This window comes from Myotis brandtii, unplaced genomic scaffold (genome assembly GCF_000412655.1).
Source record: "Myotis brandtii unplaced genomic scaffold, ASM41265v1 scaffold50, whole genome shotgun sequence".
NCBI lineage: Eukaryota > Metazoa > Chordata > Mammalia > Chiroptera > Vespertilionidae > Myotis > Myotis brandtii.
Window position 1 is genome coordinate 657,440 of NW_005369061.1, and position 16,730 is coordinate 674,169.

Below are 16,730 nucleotides of genomic sequence, written 5' to 3' on the forward strand. Positions count from 1 at the left end.
ACGCGATCGCCTCGTGCCCGAGCCGGGCGGGGGCCAGGATGCGGACCTGAAAGCCTTGAGCCGGCCTCATGACCCTGAGCACGTTGACTCGCGAAAGGAAGGCGCCTCCCGCCTGCACCTGCAGCCTCAGTGGCCCCGACATGATCCCCTACTTCTCTGCCAACGCGGTCATCTCGCAAAACGCCATCAACCAGCTGTGAGTGCGCCGCGCGCCCTCCTGCCCTCTGCTAACGCTCGGAAAGTTTGCGTGTTAGCAGTCGCTTTCCCCAGCAACTGGGGAGCAAGCAAGCGAGGGCGAAATTGCACCCTGCGTTCTTGGCGGTCCCGGGGCGTCCGGGAAGGATAGTGGGGTGGAGGTGGGGGTAATTCTTGGAGGCAGAAAGTGTCCAGGGGTGGGGGGTCGGGGGATGTTAACGGACAGGAGAATCCTTTGCGGTCATTTCTGGTAAACTTTGAGGGTATCTGAAAGTGGGGTCTTCTCAGGGAGGTTGTTTGGTGACCGACTGACAGCCGAGCCATATGGCGCTCAGGAGACCGAAGGTGAAGGGCGGTGTGTAGCTTCTGAACAGTCAGCCGGAAACGCTAGGGCTCCCTTGCGGGTCCTGTGGGTGATCCAGCGCCCGTGTTTGTTGTTTTGGTTTTTGTTTCAAATAAGTTTTCGTCTGGCCATAGGTTTCTGTTGCAAGTCGTTCACACAAAGAAAGGCAGTTTATTCTTCGCTCCCGCTGGTTGTGGTCTGGAATTATTTCAAAAACTGGATTTCAGTAGTTTGGCTGTTTTTTTGTCTTCCCCTGTAGTAGTACGTGCTCACAACCCAAGCCTGTATGCAAAGCTTCATTCACTAAAGTGCAAGATTCAGGCGCATCTTTGTGACTGTTTTTGAAGTCTCTGGAGTTCTCCTTCCTTTAAATTTGTGGTTTAGCCATTTTTGAGAACTGTGGGCTGAAGCTGAATCTCACCTCGCAGTTATAAAGCGCAAAGCAAAGGCACTCCATCTATTCAAGTCGCATCCTCAAACCAGTGGAGTGGTTTAGTTTACTTTAGATAGCAGGAGTTTGGTCTTAGTAGTGTATTAGCACTCACTCTAGAGTGGCTTCAGGAAAGTCACCTACTGAGGTTTTCTGGACTCCTGGAACTTAAGTAAGGCTTCAGTCTTCCTCCCAGGTCACCCTTAAGGGACTTTTAAATGAATGTCCAACAACAGAAACTTTCCATTATTTCTTATTAAAGGTCCCAACAATGGCATGTAGAGTGATTTATAAATAATCTTACATCTATTTTATTATTTTAATTAATGGTTTGCCCTTCTACCAAACCAAATGAAACTCATTTGAGTTTCAGCTTTTTCCCTTTGTGTAGATTCATGGGGGAGCTCCTAAAAAATAGCCCCCCACCAAAAATAAGTGCTTTTACTGCTCTGTACTGTAAACTCCACAGAATTAAATCAACTGTTTACTTGTGTTTTCCCTTTAAAAAAAAAAAGATACATATGGAATGACAAAGAAGAAAAGGAGTAAATAATCTGAAACTGGACAACCAATCTCAAAATAATAGTGTCAACAATATTTTAAAAATGAAAAAAGTAGTGGGAGCAACTCACATGTCCATCAATGGATCAATGGATAAACAAAATATGTATATAATACAACTAAGTATCTCTTAGCCTTTAAAAGGAAGGAAATTCTGACAAATGCTATATCATGGATAAACTTTGAAGACATTATTCCAAGTGAAAAAAGCCATAAAAAAGGAAAAATGCCATATAATTCCACATATATGAGGTACCTGGAGTACAGTTGCCAGGGCTTGAGGGAGGAGGAATGGTAGGTTTGTGTTAAATAGGTACAAAGTTTCATTTGAGGAAGAAGAAAAAGTTTTGGGGGTGATTGCGTAACAATGTGAATTATTTAATGCTGCTGAACTGTACTTAAAAATGGTTAAAAGGCAAATTTTGTTATGTATGTATAACTAAAGTTTTAACGAAGATCAAACAGGCCACGCTCTCTCTAGAGCAGGGGTGGGCCATATAAGATCCTAGAAATCATTTGGTCTAGCCCTGCCAAGGCGTTAGGGGTGAGTTAGTTAAATGTTTGACCAAATGAAGCAAGCTAAATTTTAAGGAGAGCATGCTGGTGCCTTCTCCTTTTCTTCCCTCAAGGCGCCTGCATACCTTTGCTTTCTCCTGAGCTCCAAGGGCTCTTCTTTTGCCTCTGTAACTTGTTTCCTGAGCCCACGCAGACCAGCTGGCACATTTCTTCCACGGCTCACTTCTACTTCTGTGACTTTCTAAGTAAACTTTTGCTTGTATTTGAGTCTTGGCTATGAATTCTTTCTTAACCAGAACTCAAATGCCACGATTGCTGAACGAAGGTCTAACATCTGGTGCCCTTTTGCCACTAACACATCCAGGCTCCACTCACCTCCAACCTGTTGTATGCCCTGGAAGCCTTACCAGACTGCATTGCCTGGACATGCTGTTAGCTGCCTTTCAACTGTATTCACCCAGTGGGAAGTAAAAAAGAAAAAGAAAAAAGATTAAGCAAAATTTAAAAAGCAGAGCTTATAAACTTTTAGCAGGGCACATGCTGCAGGAGGCAGCTGATCAATGATTCTCTCTCATCGTTGCTATTTCTATCTTTCCCTCTCCCTTCCTCTCCAATAAAAAAAAGAATTTTTTTAAAGTGTTGAAACTTAAGTGATTAAGACATTGCTTGATTTTTTTAACGAGGTTACCTTGAGCTTTTTGTCCTTGACCTAAAATGTTTATTTTCTTGTTTCATATATGAGTTTGACTTCCTAGCTTGATGTTTGATTTCAGACTCAGCAAAAGAGGAGTATATCGAGATTATTATCCAAAAATGTATCTTTTAATGAAATTGAAAAGTGGGACCAGTTTTATTTTTGTTTAATTAGTAATGGTACTAGTGCTCTATAGTAGTTAGCCAAGTAAATTCAGTTTTGCTCTATATTTACCCAAGTGATTTCACATGTGCTCATCTCTGAACTTAAGCTTGCTTCTGAATCACCTAGTTGACTTATGAAAACATAAATTGCTGACCCACATCCCCAGAGTTTCTGATTCTGTAGGTTTGGGGTGAGGCTGGAGAAGATGCTGCTGCTGGTGGTGGTCCAGGGACCACATCCTTAAAGTATTCCTCTGAGGCATATTGGACAAGTTGTCATCACATTTTACAGAGTAAAAAACTAAAAAATGTTAAAATGGTCAAGTGATTGTTTTGGTGGTTGTTTTTTGCACAGGGGTTACATGATTTGTTGTTGTTGTTAGAACTAAACTAGAACCAGCATTTCCTGTCTCCCAATTCAGAGCTCTTGTGGTCTGCATTTGAAGTTCTGATACATATATCTTTATATACATACTAGAGGCCCGGTGCACAGATTCATGCACCAGTGGGGCCCCTCGGCCTGGCCTGTGGGGATCAGGCCAAAACCAGCTCTCCGACATCTAGCAATCCAGAGGGGTCCTGGATTGCTAGAGGGCACAGGCCAGGCCAACGGACCCCACCGGTGCACAAATTCGTGCACCAGTCCTCTAGTATGCATATAAGATCTTTGGTTAATCTCTTCCCGCCCTCCCCCCGTTCTTTCAGAAATTCATCAGTCTGTTCCATGTTTTCATGCCTGGGTTTCCACTCCTGCATTGAGCGTCTGCCCCCTGGTGGTCAGTGCGAGTCATAGCTACCGGTCAGACAATCGAATAGTCGGCCAGTTGGCCAGTCGCTTAGGCTTTTATATATAGACTAGTAGTCTGGTGCACAAAAATTTGTGCACTCGGGGGTTGGGGGGTGAGGGGTGGGGCCAGACCCCTCAGCCCGACCTGCACCCTCTGTCATGTTCCAAAACCCCGGCCACTCCTGGCATAGGCACAGGCCTACAGGCTTGGGGCAGCCTGGCTCCCGAGGCCCCATTTTATCAAGAGAACAAAGTCGGCGTTAGTTACAGCCCTCACCAAACCCAGTACAGTGCATCTGTGCGTACAACTGCCTCGTTCATGTGCCTGCTTCGCCTTACTGAATTACTAACATCTTGAGGACATAGCTCTGTCTTATCCTGCTTCAACTTCAGTGCCTGGCCTGGTGCCAGGGACCTGAGAGGGTTTGCTGAGTGAGTGAGTGAATAATGAGTGAGTGAATGAATGAATGAGCGAGTAAGTGAATGAGCATAGTTCGCGCAGGGCAAAGGCTGCCCGGGTTCTCCGCCTTTGCCCTGCCACCCGGCTCTTGCCTGCCACCTGGGTTTCCGATCACCGTCAGCGGCAGGCGGCTGCTTCTTCCGTCCTTCCCCTTTCACCTCCCATCATTGTGCCTACGTATGCAAATTAACCGCCATCTTTGTTGGCAGTTAATTTGCATATTGCCCTGATTAGCCAATGGGAAGCGTAGCGGAGGTACGGTTAATTACCCTTTTGTCTTTTATTAGATAGGATAGGAACATTTCTTTAGGTAAATTTCTAGCAGTGAAATTTCTGGGTCTAATGGTATGTATAAGTTATATATTTGATACATACTGCCAAATTGCCTTCTGAAAAGGCTTTGCCAATTTGCTCTTACCAGTTGTAAGAGTATGTCTTTCCCTGTATCTTCACCAACCCTGATAATATTAATAATGACATTAAATAGCAGTTATTTTTTTACTATGTGCCAGGCATTGTTTTATCATCATTCTCTCTTCTTAACAACCTTATGAGTTAGATACTACACTCCATTAGAGATGAGAGACACAGAGATGTTGAGTAACTTGTCTAAAGTTATAGTCGGGATGGAAACACAAACATAAACAAGTCTGACTCCAGGATCCTTACTCTTAAATACTTCTCTATTTGCAAATCCCATATTACTATGGAAGTTTAGCATCCTTTTATATTTGTATTGGTCTTTTTCATTTTTCTGCTATGATTTGCATGTTTGTACTTAATAGCCATTTTTCTATTGGTATTTGTTTTTTTCTTTTTGATGTATTTTGCATATTCTGAATATGTGGAAAAAATAATTTTTACCAGCTTATTGAATGTCTTTTAACTTTGCATCTTGTTATAAAAGTTTTTAATTTTTATGCTGTAAAATGTGTTAACATTTCTCTTATGATTTCGGAATTTTGTATCTTGCTTTAAAAAACCCTTCCCACCCACTCCAAGGATTATAAAAGTTTTCTTTCACATTTTTTTCTAATGTATCTATACTTTTAAAATATTTCACTCTTTAAAACATCTGAACTTTTCTTTATAGTGTGAAGTAGAGATCTAACTACCTTTCTTCAAAATGCATAATCAATTATTTGATACCATTTATTTAGTCCATTCTCACTTCACTGATTTGAAATGCTTCACATATTGTATATTAAATTCTAACAGATATTTGGAGTCTTCATCTATACCAGTGGTCGGCAAACTCATTAGTCAACAGAGACAAATATCAACAGTACAACGATTGAAATTTCTTTTGAGAGCCAAATTTTTTAAACTTAAACTATATAGGTAGGTACATTGTTATTAACTTAATTAGGGTACTACTAAGGCTTAGGAAGAGCCACACTCAAGGGGCCAAAGAGCCGCATGTGGCTCGTGAGCCACAGTTTGCCGACCACGGATCTATACTATTAAGTCTTGTTAATATGTTTTCTGTCCATATACCAATACCATACTGTTTTACTTAACATAGATTTAGTGGTTATTTTGATACCTTGTATGTCAAGGCCTACCTCCTTTTTTATGTGCTAGTTATTCTTGCTTATTTTATTTTCCAGATAAGTCTTAGAAACAGCTTGTCAATTTTCACTTTTGAAAATCCTCTTGGGGACCTGGCTGGTATGGCTCAGTTGGTTGGGCATCATCCTGTGCACCAGGGGGTTGCTGGTTCAATTCCCCATCGGGGCTTGATCCCCAGTAGGGGGCATGCAGGAGGCAGTCAATCAATTGATCGATGTTACCCTCTCACATTGATACTTCTCTCTCCTCCCTTCCTCTCTCTCTAAAAAAATCAGTAAGCTATTCTTTTTTAAAATATATATTTTTTTATTGATTTCAGAGAGGAAAGGAGAGGGAGAGAGAGGTAGAAACATCAATGATGAGAGAGAGTCATTGACTGGCTGCCTCCTGCACGCCCCCCACTGGGGATAGTGCCCGCAACCCGGGCATGTACCCTGACCGGAGATGGGACTACAACCTTGGCATATCAGGACGATGCTCAAAGGTTTCCTTAAACCAGTGGTTGCCAACCTTTCGGACCTCACAGACCACCAGTCTAACCAACTGTACTACCCAGCCAGAGTGTGGAATATATATTTTAAAGGGTGATCAAATAAGTTCACTAGTTAATTCAACTAGTGACTTTTCTAGGTGTTATATAGCCTTCAAATATGAAGGAAAGGTTAATGGTCCCTTGTCAGGGTATAAAGATGCATTTGTGTTTTCATTAGCAGTGGTGGTCACTTTGTGTGGCTTTCTCCACACTTGTGCTTGTTTGAAGTCAGTACAGCAGTAATTGGCTTGGAACTGAAGGATGGAGAGGAAAAGCTCTCAACTTTGGCCTTATTGGAACCACCTTTAACCAAGTTAACTGAAGAGTAAATCTGCACAATGACGATGAACAAGAATGGTGAGGTTGTGACGTGCTCAAGTCAGATTTTCTTTGTGATAAATCTAGAGTGGATTTTTTAAAAAGTGTTGCTCTTTGACTTGTGTGTTCACCTTGTAAGCACTCCTGAAATTGAGCAATTTCTTTAGACTTACTTGGAGAAACCACTGCGCAAAGCCAAATAACAGGATGCTGTCATTCATTCTTTGTTTCTAACAGCTAGAGGCCTTGGAGTGATAGAGAGACTCAAGCGTCTACGATTATCTTGCTCATATTTCTTCTTAGGTCTCTCCAGTAAATGTGAGTCCTCTTGATTATCATACATTAAACTCCTTAGGGCTAAAGGACAGTGGTGTAGATGCAATCACGTTAATGTTTCTGACTTTCTAAGGTGACAGAAAAAAAAAGATTATCCTAACTACTTTAAGATAGGGTTAGTTTTGCATTGTTGAATGACACGGGATGTTGCTGCCACTAACATAATTAGGGTTTAACTTGAAGAAACGTGCTAAGAACATTTTTAGGTGTTCCTGTGATTTGGAAGGCATGTAGCAAATGATATATAAATAGATTGCTAGTGTTGCACACCAAAGGGCAAGTTTGGGCTCACTTCCTCTTTGCAGGTTGTGCAAGTTGAGTGACTCTTGTTTTCTGAAATTATCTGTTTTTAGAGGGTGTGACCCTTCTTTTAGTAACCTAAGGGATTTGGCATTAGTTATGTATATAAAGCAACAGAATCCAAAGGCTTGAATTACTCAAAATCCTCAGCGTAAACCTATTCTAGAGTGTGTTTTTAAAAGTTGTAACAATTTCGTTTTTCAGATGTAGAAGATGTAGAATTATTTTTTGGCGACCAGCTAGAGGGTCAAATTATTACTTATGTTTGGGAATAATATCTGCCTCATTTCAGAGAATTGTGGACATCAAATGAGTTCATTAGTTAAAAAAAATAAAACAATAAAAGTTTCCAATGTGATTGTTTCTTTTACCATCTATACTTAATCGTTGATAAAGAGCCATACACATATTCATGATCCATAACGGAAAATCCTCAGCATAAACCTATTCTAGAGTGTTATTTTTTTTTAAGTTGTAACAATTTCGTTTTTCAGATGTAGAAGATGTAGAATTATTTTTTGGCGACCAGCTAGAGGGTCAAATTATTACTTATGTTTGGGAATAATATCTGCCTCATTTCAGAGAATTGTGGACATCAAATGAGTTCATTAGTTAAAAAAAATGAAACAATAAAAGTTTCCCATGTGATTGTTTCTTTTACCATATACTTAACATTCATTGATAAAGAGCCATACACATATTCATGATCCATAACGAGACATTTCAAGCCCTGAGAATTTTAATTGTGGACTTTATATTGCTTATCTTCTGTGGTGTCTGTATTCTTAAAAGTTTATGCTAGAGCAGGGGTCCTCAAACTTTTTAAACAGGGGGCCAGTTCACTGTCCCTCAGACCATTGGAGGGCCGGACTATAGTTTAAAAAAAAAAACTATGAACAAATTCCTATGCACACTGCACATATCTTATTTTGAAGTAAAAAAACAAAATGGGTTTAATTGTAATATTTGTATTTGCATGTGGCCCGCGGGCTGTAGTTTGAGGACCCCTGTGCTAGAGACTCTTCTGTTTGCAACCCAAGGAACACTTTAGCAATCTTCAACACCTCGGCAAAAGGCTGATCAGGTTTATGAGCTCAGCTTTTGTCTGTCTCATCTCTGCTGTTCTCTGAATTTTGTGTAATAAAAGCCAGTTGATCGCCATGGGGGATTAATTGAATGAGAATATTTCTGATTTTTCTTCACTGATTTAAAATAAGTATCACATAAGCAAAAAAAAATTCTTTTTAAGCAAAGAGTTCTTAAAGAGATGCCATTTCTTTGGGACTCTCCTCTGTCCCAAGTACCTTTAAATTACTGTTTCCCCAAAGTTAATATTCTCAGTCCAAAAAAATTTAACTTCCTATTATTTTATCACCTTTATCTTTGTGAGGAGTTTTAGTTTGAGAAATTGGGGTATCAATGGGGGATGTAAATTATTAGTGAATTTCACTTCCTAGGAGATGAATGTAATAGATTCAAACAATGTGTGAAACTTTAACATCCCTTTCACCAGTTTGGTATAGAACATTCTATCAACTCCACCTCTGTGATGTTCATCTTCTCCAATAAAATCTTATACTCACTTCCTTAAATAGCCCATTTCTTAAGTACTGCTCTGTTTTAAAATACTTAAAAGGTCTCTTGGGTCACATATTCAGAATCTTACTTGTCATTTGTTCTTGTGGCCAATAGTCATAGTCTGGTGTTTAGAATGAAACAGACTTGAGTTCCAATCAGAGTTTCACCACCTATATATAGACTGTACAACCTTGAATATATTACACTAGAGGCCTGGTACATGAAAATCATGCACTGGGGGCTGAGGCCCCGCCTCCCCCCTCTTGCAGTCCAGGAGCCCTCCGGAGATGTCTGACAGCCTGGTACACGAAAATCATGCACTCGGGGGTGGGGCCTCAGCCTGCGCCCTCTTGCAGTCCAGGAGCCCTCTGGAGATGTCTGACTGATGGCTTAGGCCCACTCCCCATGGGGATCAAGCCTAAGCTAGCAGTCGGACATCCTTAGAGCTGCCACAGAAGTGGGAAGTCTCCCGCCACTGCCTCTGTGCTCACCAGCCTTGAGCCTGGCTTCTGGCTGAGTGGCGCTCTCCCTGTGGGAGCACACTGACCACCAGAGGGCAGCTTCTGCATTGAGCAGGATAGAGCTGAAACTGGCTCTCCAACATCCCCCAAGGGGTCCCGGATGGCAAGAGGGTGCAGGCCAGGCCAAGACCCACCGGTGCACGATCAGGGTCAGGGAGGGACACGGAAGGTTGGCCAGCCAGGGAGGGACCATGGGAGGGCTGATCAGCCAGACCCCAGCCAGACCCCAGCAGCAAGCTAACCTACCATTCAGAGCGTCTGTCCCCTGGTGGTCAGTGCATGTTATAGCGACTGGTTGACTGTCTGCCCCCTGGTGGTTAGTGCACGTCATAGCAAGCGGTTGAGCGGCCTTAGCATATCATTAGCATATTAGGCTTTTATTATATAGGATAACTACCATAAGCCTTTCTTGTCAATAAAATGAAGCCAATAATACCTGTAAGGATTAAATGTAATGTTTGTGAAGTACTAATAGTATGTACTCAGTAAAGTTTAGTTAATATTTTTGCTCTTTTGACATGAGCCAAAGTATAGTAGAAAGAACTAGAATACAGAGTGTTATGCCAGTCTGATGGTAAAAAGTTTATCATTTGCATCATTGTCATAATTTCACCTATTCTGGGTAAAAGGTGGGAGATACAAAGGAATACAAGATGGTTCCTGCAGTCGGGATGTTCAGTCTGTTGAGGATATAAGACAAGGTCAATAAAAGGATAAATATGAACATAATTAAGCACAGGCTAAGTGCCGGAGGAAAGGTGCAGTTGGTGCTTTACGTGTTCAGAGGACAGAAAGGTTTTGTACATGAGCCAGTTAGTGAAGGCTTTATTAGGAGTAAGATTTGAGCTGGGACTCTGACCTTTATTTCTGGCCCTCTTAAATGTCTTGAATTGTATAAACACAGGTAAAGAGTACTTCAGTGGTGAGAGAAAAGGAAGAACTAATGTGGCAGATGTTAAGACCATATTACAAATAATTAGTTTTTGATGAATGACTTCTATTAATCATTTGTGGTAAGAAGGGAATCTTTTACACACCAGTGGTGTTCTTTAGGAAATTGCTATGAGCATATTTTTGATATATTACATGGGCAGAATTTTTATCAAGTTTTTATTGAGTTACCCTCCGAGTACACAGCACAGTAAGCAGCATTTGCAGACTTTACATAGCTTATTTAGGAAGGCTGCCAGTTTTACAAGGCTGTTGTTATTGAATCAGTACCAGTGGCTGGGCGCACAATGTGAAATCCCCACAGGCAGATAAGAAGAGAAATAATTAAACTATCTGCTAGTGGCTTTATGATTCATAAAAGAAGGAAAGAAAGCACAATCAAGTAATCCAAAGCAAAACTTCTTTCTCTGCTTCCTCCAGGTGCTTAGCTCTAGATAGTATTACATCAGCATCATGTGGTAGGCAAGGTGGTTCCCATGGTACAGAGGGCTTGTAATATTTACAGTGGACTGAGCTATCAGGGGAGGTGTGCGCCAATTGCTATTTTTCCTTGTTCTTATTGACTTGGCTACCAGTTCAGTGGCCCAGTTGCCAATTAATGGCTCAACTTATTTAGTGTTCTCTAAGCAATGTACAACTCCTTAGTTTGTAAGTCAAATAAATATACATGGAAGCCATCCTAGTGGACATGAGGATCTCTTATACACATCAGTTAATAAAGATCAGGAACTATATAAATGCAGGTTACATTAAGCCCAAACAATAGTTTAATGATATTGATTCAAAGAAGAGTTGCTACAACTACTGAAAATTTAGCAGATTGTGATTTATTACTGTACTCTTCTGCACAGATAAATTGCAAATTGAGACTACATAAGAGAAACCTAGAAACCTAAGTATTTCTGTTTAGTGAGTCTAAGTAAATTTAAACCTAGTGTAATTTTTTTCCCAAAATTAAAGAAAAACTGAAGATTGTAGACTGGCTAGTTATATCTCTGTAATTTAAAAACTAAAAGCCATTGTTGTTTTAATCATACCTTTTTCTTAACCTACTGGGAAGTTCTTGAGTGTATCTGTTAAGAACCCACTATAGTCCTAGCTGTTAATGAGTTGGGGCTTGTTCATTTCTGTTGCTCTTCTGTGGTCAGTCTCAGTAATCATGGAGGTTCACTATACCCATGCTACTGGATTTTCTCTGGTTTTTTGCCATTTTAGATGCTTGGAGAAATTCTCAGCAAGGCCGTAAGCCCCTTTTGTCAGAAAATGAGAATGTGTATTAAGCTTTTTAAAAAATAACCTCTAGTCTCTTTCTCAGTTGAAATAAAAATCAACAAATAAATATTGAATACCAATGCTCTTCTTTATGGCAATCTTACAAACCACCTTGGGGGAATTTCCAAATAGAGAATCCCTTTTGCTTTAAAAAGTTGTCTACCTTATACCCAGTAAAGTTGATAATATCACATGCTTTACCACCCACTCAGTTTAAAAGTGAACTTGTCCTGGGTGTTGTTTTTTCATGTAACTGGTCTTATTGGTAATTAAAAATCAGCAAAGCAAAAAGTATTGCTTATTTTTTTAGTATTTATAGATAATGCATGTTTATTATAGAAAAAACAGAAAACGTTGTTGCATTTCTCTCCTCCCCACAAAAGGCATTACTCTTATTCTTGTCTCTCAAAGATATTTACTGTTAACACCATCCAGAATTTTTCTGTGTATGGATATACCTTTAAAAATGGGATTGTCCTCTATCTACTGCTTTGTAATCAAATTTTTTTTACTTGGCATGTTGGGAGCATCCTGCCATTGTCCTCAAATGCATTTATTTATATATTTTTAAAGAGTTGTTTGTTTTTCACAGAACTGATTCAAATTCTGCCCTATTGTTGCATATTTAAATTGTGTCCAGTTTTCTGCAGTTGTAAACAAAGCCTCACTGAAATGAATGACTATCCTTGTACCTAAATCTTTGCACATGTCCCTATAAGAGAAATATCCCAAAGCTCAATTCTGGGATTGCTAGACAAAGGGTATACATATTCCTAATTTTTGATACAGATTGCTAGTTTGCTCACCAGAAATGTTGTACCAGTCTACATTCCTGCCAGCAATTTTAGTAATTCATTTTCATAGTGCTCCTGAAATGATAAAAGTAAAATCAAGGTAAATATGATTTTATCCTTCAATTCATATGGACTACTTGAGACTTAGACAAGTTGTTCCTCATTTGTCTTTCCTATGAGGAACTTATTTCATACCTAAACACTGATGGAAAATACTTTAATTTGTAAGCTATGTTGAATAGAACTAGTGGAAATATGAAATAATAGTATATTGAGAAGATGAAGAAACTATCCAGAGGTGTTGTTGACTATATATGTAGTGCTTATGAATTTAGCTTTGCTCTCCATGTTTTCATTTTATTGTAAAATCATCCCCATTTTTTACTTAGAGAATTTTAGACCCAGATGATAAGCAAACAGACTTAATCTAGGGTCCTGCCACAAATTAATTTAGACCTTGAACAACATTTCATTGTTTTCTATTTAGGAAGTGTTAAGCATCATTGAGATTTCTCATAAGGCCATCTTACTAAGCATGCTGAAATTTAAAAAGATAAATACATTAATTTGTTAATGCTTGTGACTATACTTATGAGATTAGCATTTCCTGATCCTATTTATAGGAAGTAGTGGGTATATTTCTCAAAGTTGAGGAGATTAATACTTTAGGGAACAAGCTGTTTCAATTCTTGAAACAAAAGTTTTCATCTTTGAGGCTGGATGAATATTAAATATAAGAGAAAGAAGAGTATGTTTCTTAAAGCTGTTAAAGAATCTCACTTTGAATGTCACCAGCAGATCTAAACAGTAGCCAGAGGGGCTCTGGTGGACTTAAATTTTAAAAGGAAAAAGAAAAAAAAAAGATGGGAAGGAGGAAGGAGTGCAGGCCACAGTTGCATGATTAGTTGTCTTCCTTTATCTGAAACTGAGCTGCTTCCTTAATGAAGGTGTGTGTTTAAATCACGGGCAGAGAAAGTGTTTTCGGGTGAAGTTTCACCTTTTGTGGTGGCAGCAGTCCTAGACATGCTGCTGGAACACAGAGGATGAGTTCAGCACCTTCTCATCAGATGGTATCTCTGTTCACTGCTCATCTCTTTTACATAGCAAGCCTTTGTTCACTGGAGAGCAGACCGCTCTGGGTTGGCCTGTCCAGCCACTGACAGACACTGAAGGTGACTGATAAGGAGTCCAAAGGTCAAAATGGACTAGTGTGGGTCAGTCTAACTTTAAGTGGAAAAGGCATCTTTTTTGCCTGCAGACCTCAAACACTGAATTGCTACCTGGGAAATGTTCAATTCAAATCCACCAGCTGTCTTTGCAGTCAGCAGAGCAGAAAAGAAACAACACATTACTTAACTGGTGTGATTTAATTGAATTGGGTTGCTAGAGATTTCACTCCAGAGATGATTTCTGTGGCAATGTCACTTGCTTACTGTGAGAAAGCATATATCAAATAAAAAAACAAAGATAATCCATAATCACTGGGGTATTTTGTTGGGTTTCAGAATGGAAAGTCAATTAGCTTTGATTCGGGTATTTCATTTACTAACTGGCCTGTTATTAGGATGTGATGGAGCACAAAATAGGAAAAGGCAAATAACATTTGCATTTCTAATTCGGACTACTGCTTTTTAATTAAATTGGCTTTACTAAGGCCCAGCCGGTGTTGCTCAGTGGTTAAGCATCGATCTATGATCCAGGAGGTCACGGTTCGATTTCTGGTCAGGGCACATGCCTGGGTGTCAGGCTGTCTCTCTCATCATTGATGTTTCTATCTTTCTCTCCCTCTCCCTTCCTCTCTGAAATCAATAAAAAAATATTTTTGAAAAAAAAAATAATGGCTTTACTAAGTATTTTGCTAACTTCAGAATTCACGCACTACAAATATGTGATTATTAACCTGATTAAAAAACTCCTTTGTAGTAACTGTCCTTTAAGTTAGCAGTGGTCTTTACATACGGTTACTGAGACGATAAGCTATTGTCTTTGTCCTGTAGTAGAAAGATTGTGAGCTACATAATTTGCAGGGCCCAGTGCAAAATGAAAATGTGGAGCCCCTTGTTAAAAAAGATTTAAAAATTTCAAGACAGCAACAGCAGAGCCTTAAACCAAGTGTGGGGCCCTTCCAGTCACTGATCCGGTGGGACTGCACCGATCATAGACTCATGAAGCTGGCCCTGACTGTAGGATGTGCAATTAAGTAGACCTGAAGTCTATCAGAGCTTTGCTACTTATTCACTTGTGTCTTTGTGAATCTCTGTTTTCTCTTTCCATTCTGTATCTTCCTATTCTATCTTTTCCTGTTCTATTCTGTCCTCTCACTGAAGTTGCAGAATCTACAGCAAGAATGGGAGTGTGCATACTTCTGCCCATAGTCCATATGAGCACATTCTAGAATAATATTTCCTTCCACTTGGCCAGTGGAACAAACAAGATTAGGATTTCTTTAAGGAAAGGTAATTAATTTATTTCACTAAAAATACAAATTCTGCATTATAGTTTAAAAAGTGCTTTCACAATTAATATGACATTTGGTGCAAACAATTAATTACTTTTAAGGCAATATTGTCCCTCTCCTGTTATAGATAAGAAAATTAAGCCTCAGAGAGGTTAAGAAATTTTCTTAATGTCAACCAGCTAGTAATTGAAGCTTAAGCCTATCTCTTCTAATGCTATGCTTTCTCACTACTTATTCTGCCTCTGTGGTCCTGCAAGAACAAGGATAAGGTAACAGAATAACTTGCTTTCTCAAGATTGATCGGTTTTACAGAATTTTCTGCCAATTTTTCAAGAATAACTTCTAGGACATAATATTTGCAACAAGTTTTTACTTCTATTATGTCCTATAATTTTTGTAATAACACTGTGTACTAATATTTTAGCATTGTTTTAAAAGAAAAGAGATTGAGGTTCAGAGATTAAATGACTTGTTCAAGGTTATATATTAAGTGCATGAGCAGTGACTGAAATCCAAATCCTCTTTATAATCCATGCTTTTATACTATGCCATGTTAACCTCTGATTTCATATCTCTACTTCGTAGATATCTATGCATTCATTTATTGATCACCAGTGTTCTAGGCAGTGGGAATGAATCAGTGATCCAAAAAGACCATTTCAGCTCTTAGAACTTACATTCTAGAATGTAAATAAATTATTATAAATAATCAGCTGTTGATGTGGCTATAAAGAAAAAATAAATCCGGACAAAAAGATGGAAAGTAAGCTGGGAGTGAGGGGTTACTATTGTTACCAGAAAAGGGACCTGGCCCTGGTAAGTCTACCTAGGGTGGGTTCTTGACTTCATGCAGGAAAAATTTCACTACACAAGTCCAGGTTAATTTTAGAGGATGTTTATTAAAGCTGGTGACAGTGAAACAAGGAAGGGCCTAGGATAAGAGGGGAAGGACTAGGTGGGGAAATGGCCCTAGGCTGGGCTGCTTTAAGGGGACATATGTAATAACTTTCAGCAATAAAGATTTAATTTAAAAAAGAAAAGAAAACAAAATAAGAGAAAAGGGGACCTTGGGGACGGGTTTAGGGATTTGCTGAGGACAAACTGCTGCTGCCCATTGCTGCTCTGGTTGCAAGCTTCCTAGGTCCTTTAAAGTTTAGAAGATGCATGTTTGTGCGGGGAGGGAAGGAAAGGGGAAAGGGAAAGGTTCAGGGCTATTCCTAGAAGAGGGAGTTCGAGCTAGAACCTCTGTTTTGAGGGGTGTTAACAGCTGGGAGTTTAGAGGAGGTCTTAGGAGAGTATCTCAACAGAATATTCATTACTTTTATGCGTATGTGCCAAAAGGAGGTTTATTCCCTTAACTTCATCTGTCCTTGGGTTGGTTGGCAAATGGCATTAATTGGATTCCTGATATCTATCCTCCTGAGTAGGGTGATTTAAGCTATTTACCTTCTGGTTGAGGAGAAGAGCAAACCATTTACTCTTAAGTGTCCTAGGGTTAGGGAAGATAGGATTTACTATGGCTGCAAACTGTGTTTAACTATACTAGGTGTACCAGTTAATGATGCGGATTTCTTTCAATAGATGGAGTTACACATGCGATTTAATATGTATGCTATTTTGTTGTATTGACAGCAAGCTTCAAAACTTCATATGTCAAATTTGCTGAAGGTGTTAACATCATAGATATTTTTACGCTTAAAAATGTCGAATTTCGTGCCAAAAAAAAAGAGCATTTGCGGGAAGTTTTAATTCATTACTTTATTTTGAAGAAAAGGTTATTGTATACTTCGGAAAGCTTATGGTGAACATGCTCCATCTCAAGATACTTGTGAACGCTGGTTTAAACGCTTTGAAAGTGATGATTTCAATGTGAAAGACAAAGAACGTCCAGGTCAACCGAAAAAGTTTGAAGACCAACAATTATAAGCATTATTGGATGAAGATGCAT

The 16,730-nt window shown here is 39.5% G+C and overlaps 1 protein-coding gene across 1 annotated transcript in view; it reads left to right on the forward strand.

Moving 5' to 3' along the window:
• Window positions 1-6: 6 nt before the first annotated feature.
• SSH2 (slingshot protein phosphatase 2) overlaps window positions 7-16,730 on the forward strand; it is a 112,499-nt gene continuing 95,775 nt past the window's right edge. Inside the window, exon 1 of the mRNA XM_005876856.2 lies at window positions 7-196. Coding sequence (XP_005876918.1) covers window positions 69-196 — 128 coding nt within the window. The 5' untranslated portion in view covers window positions 7-68. The remainder of the gene's footprint in view (window positions 197-16,730) is intronic.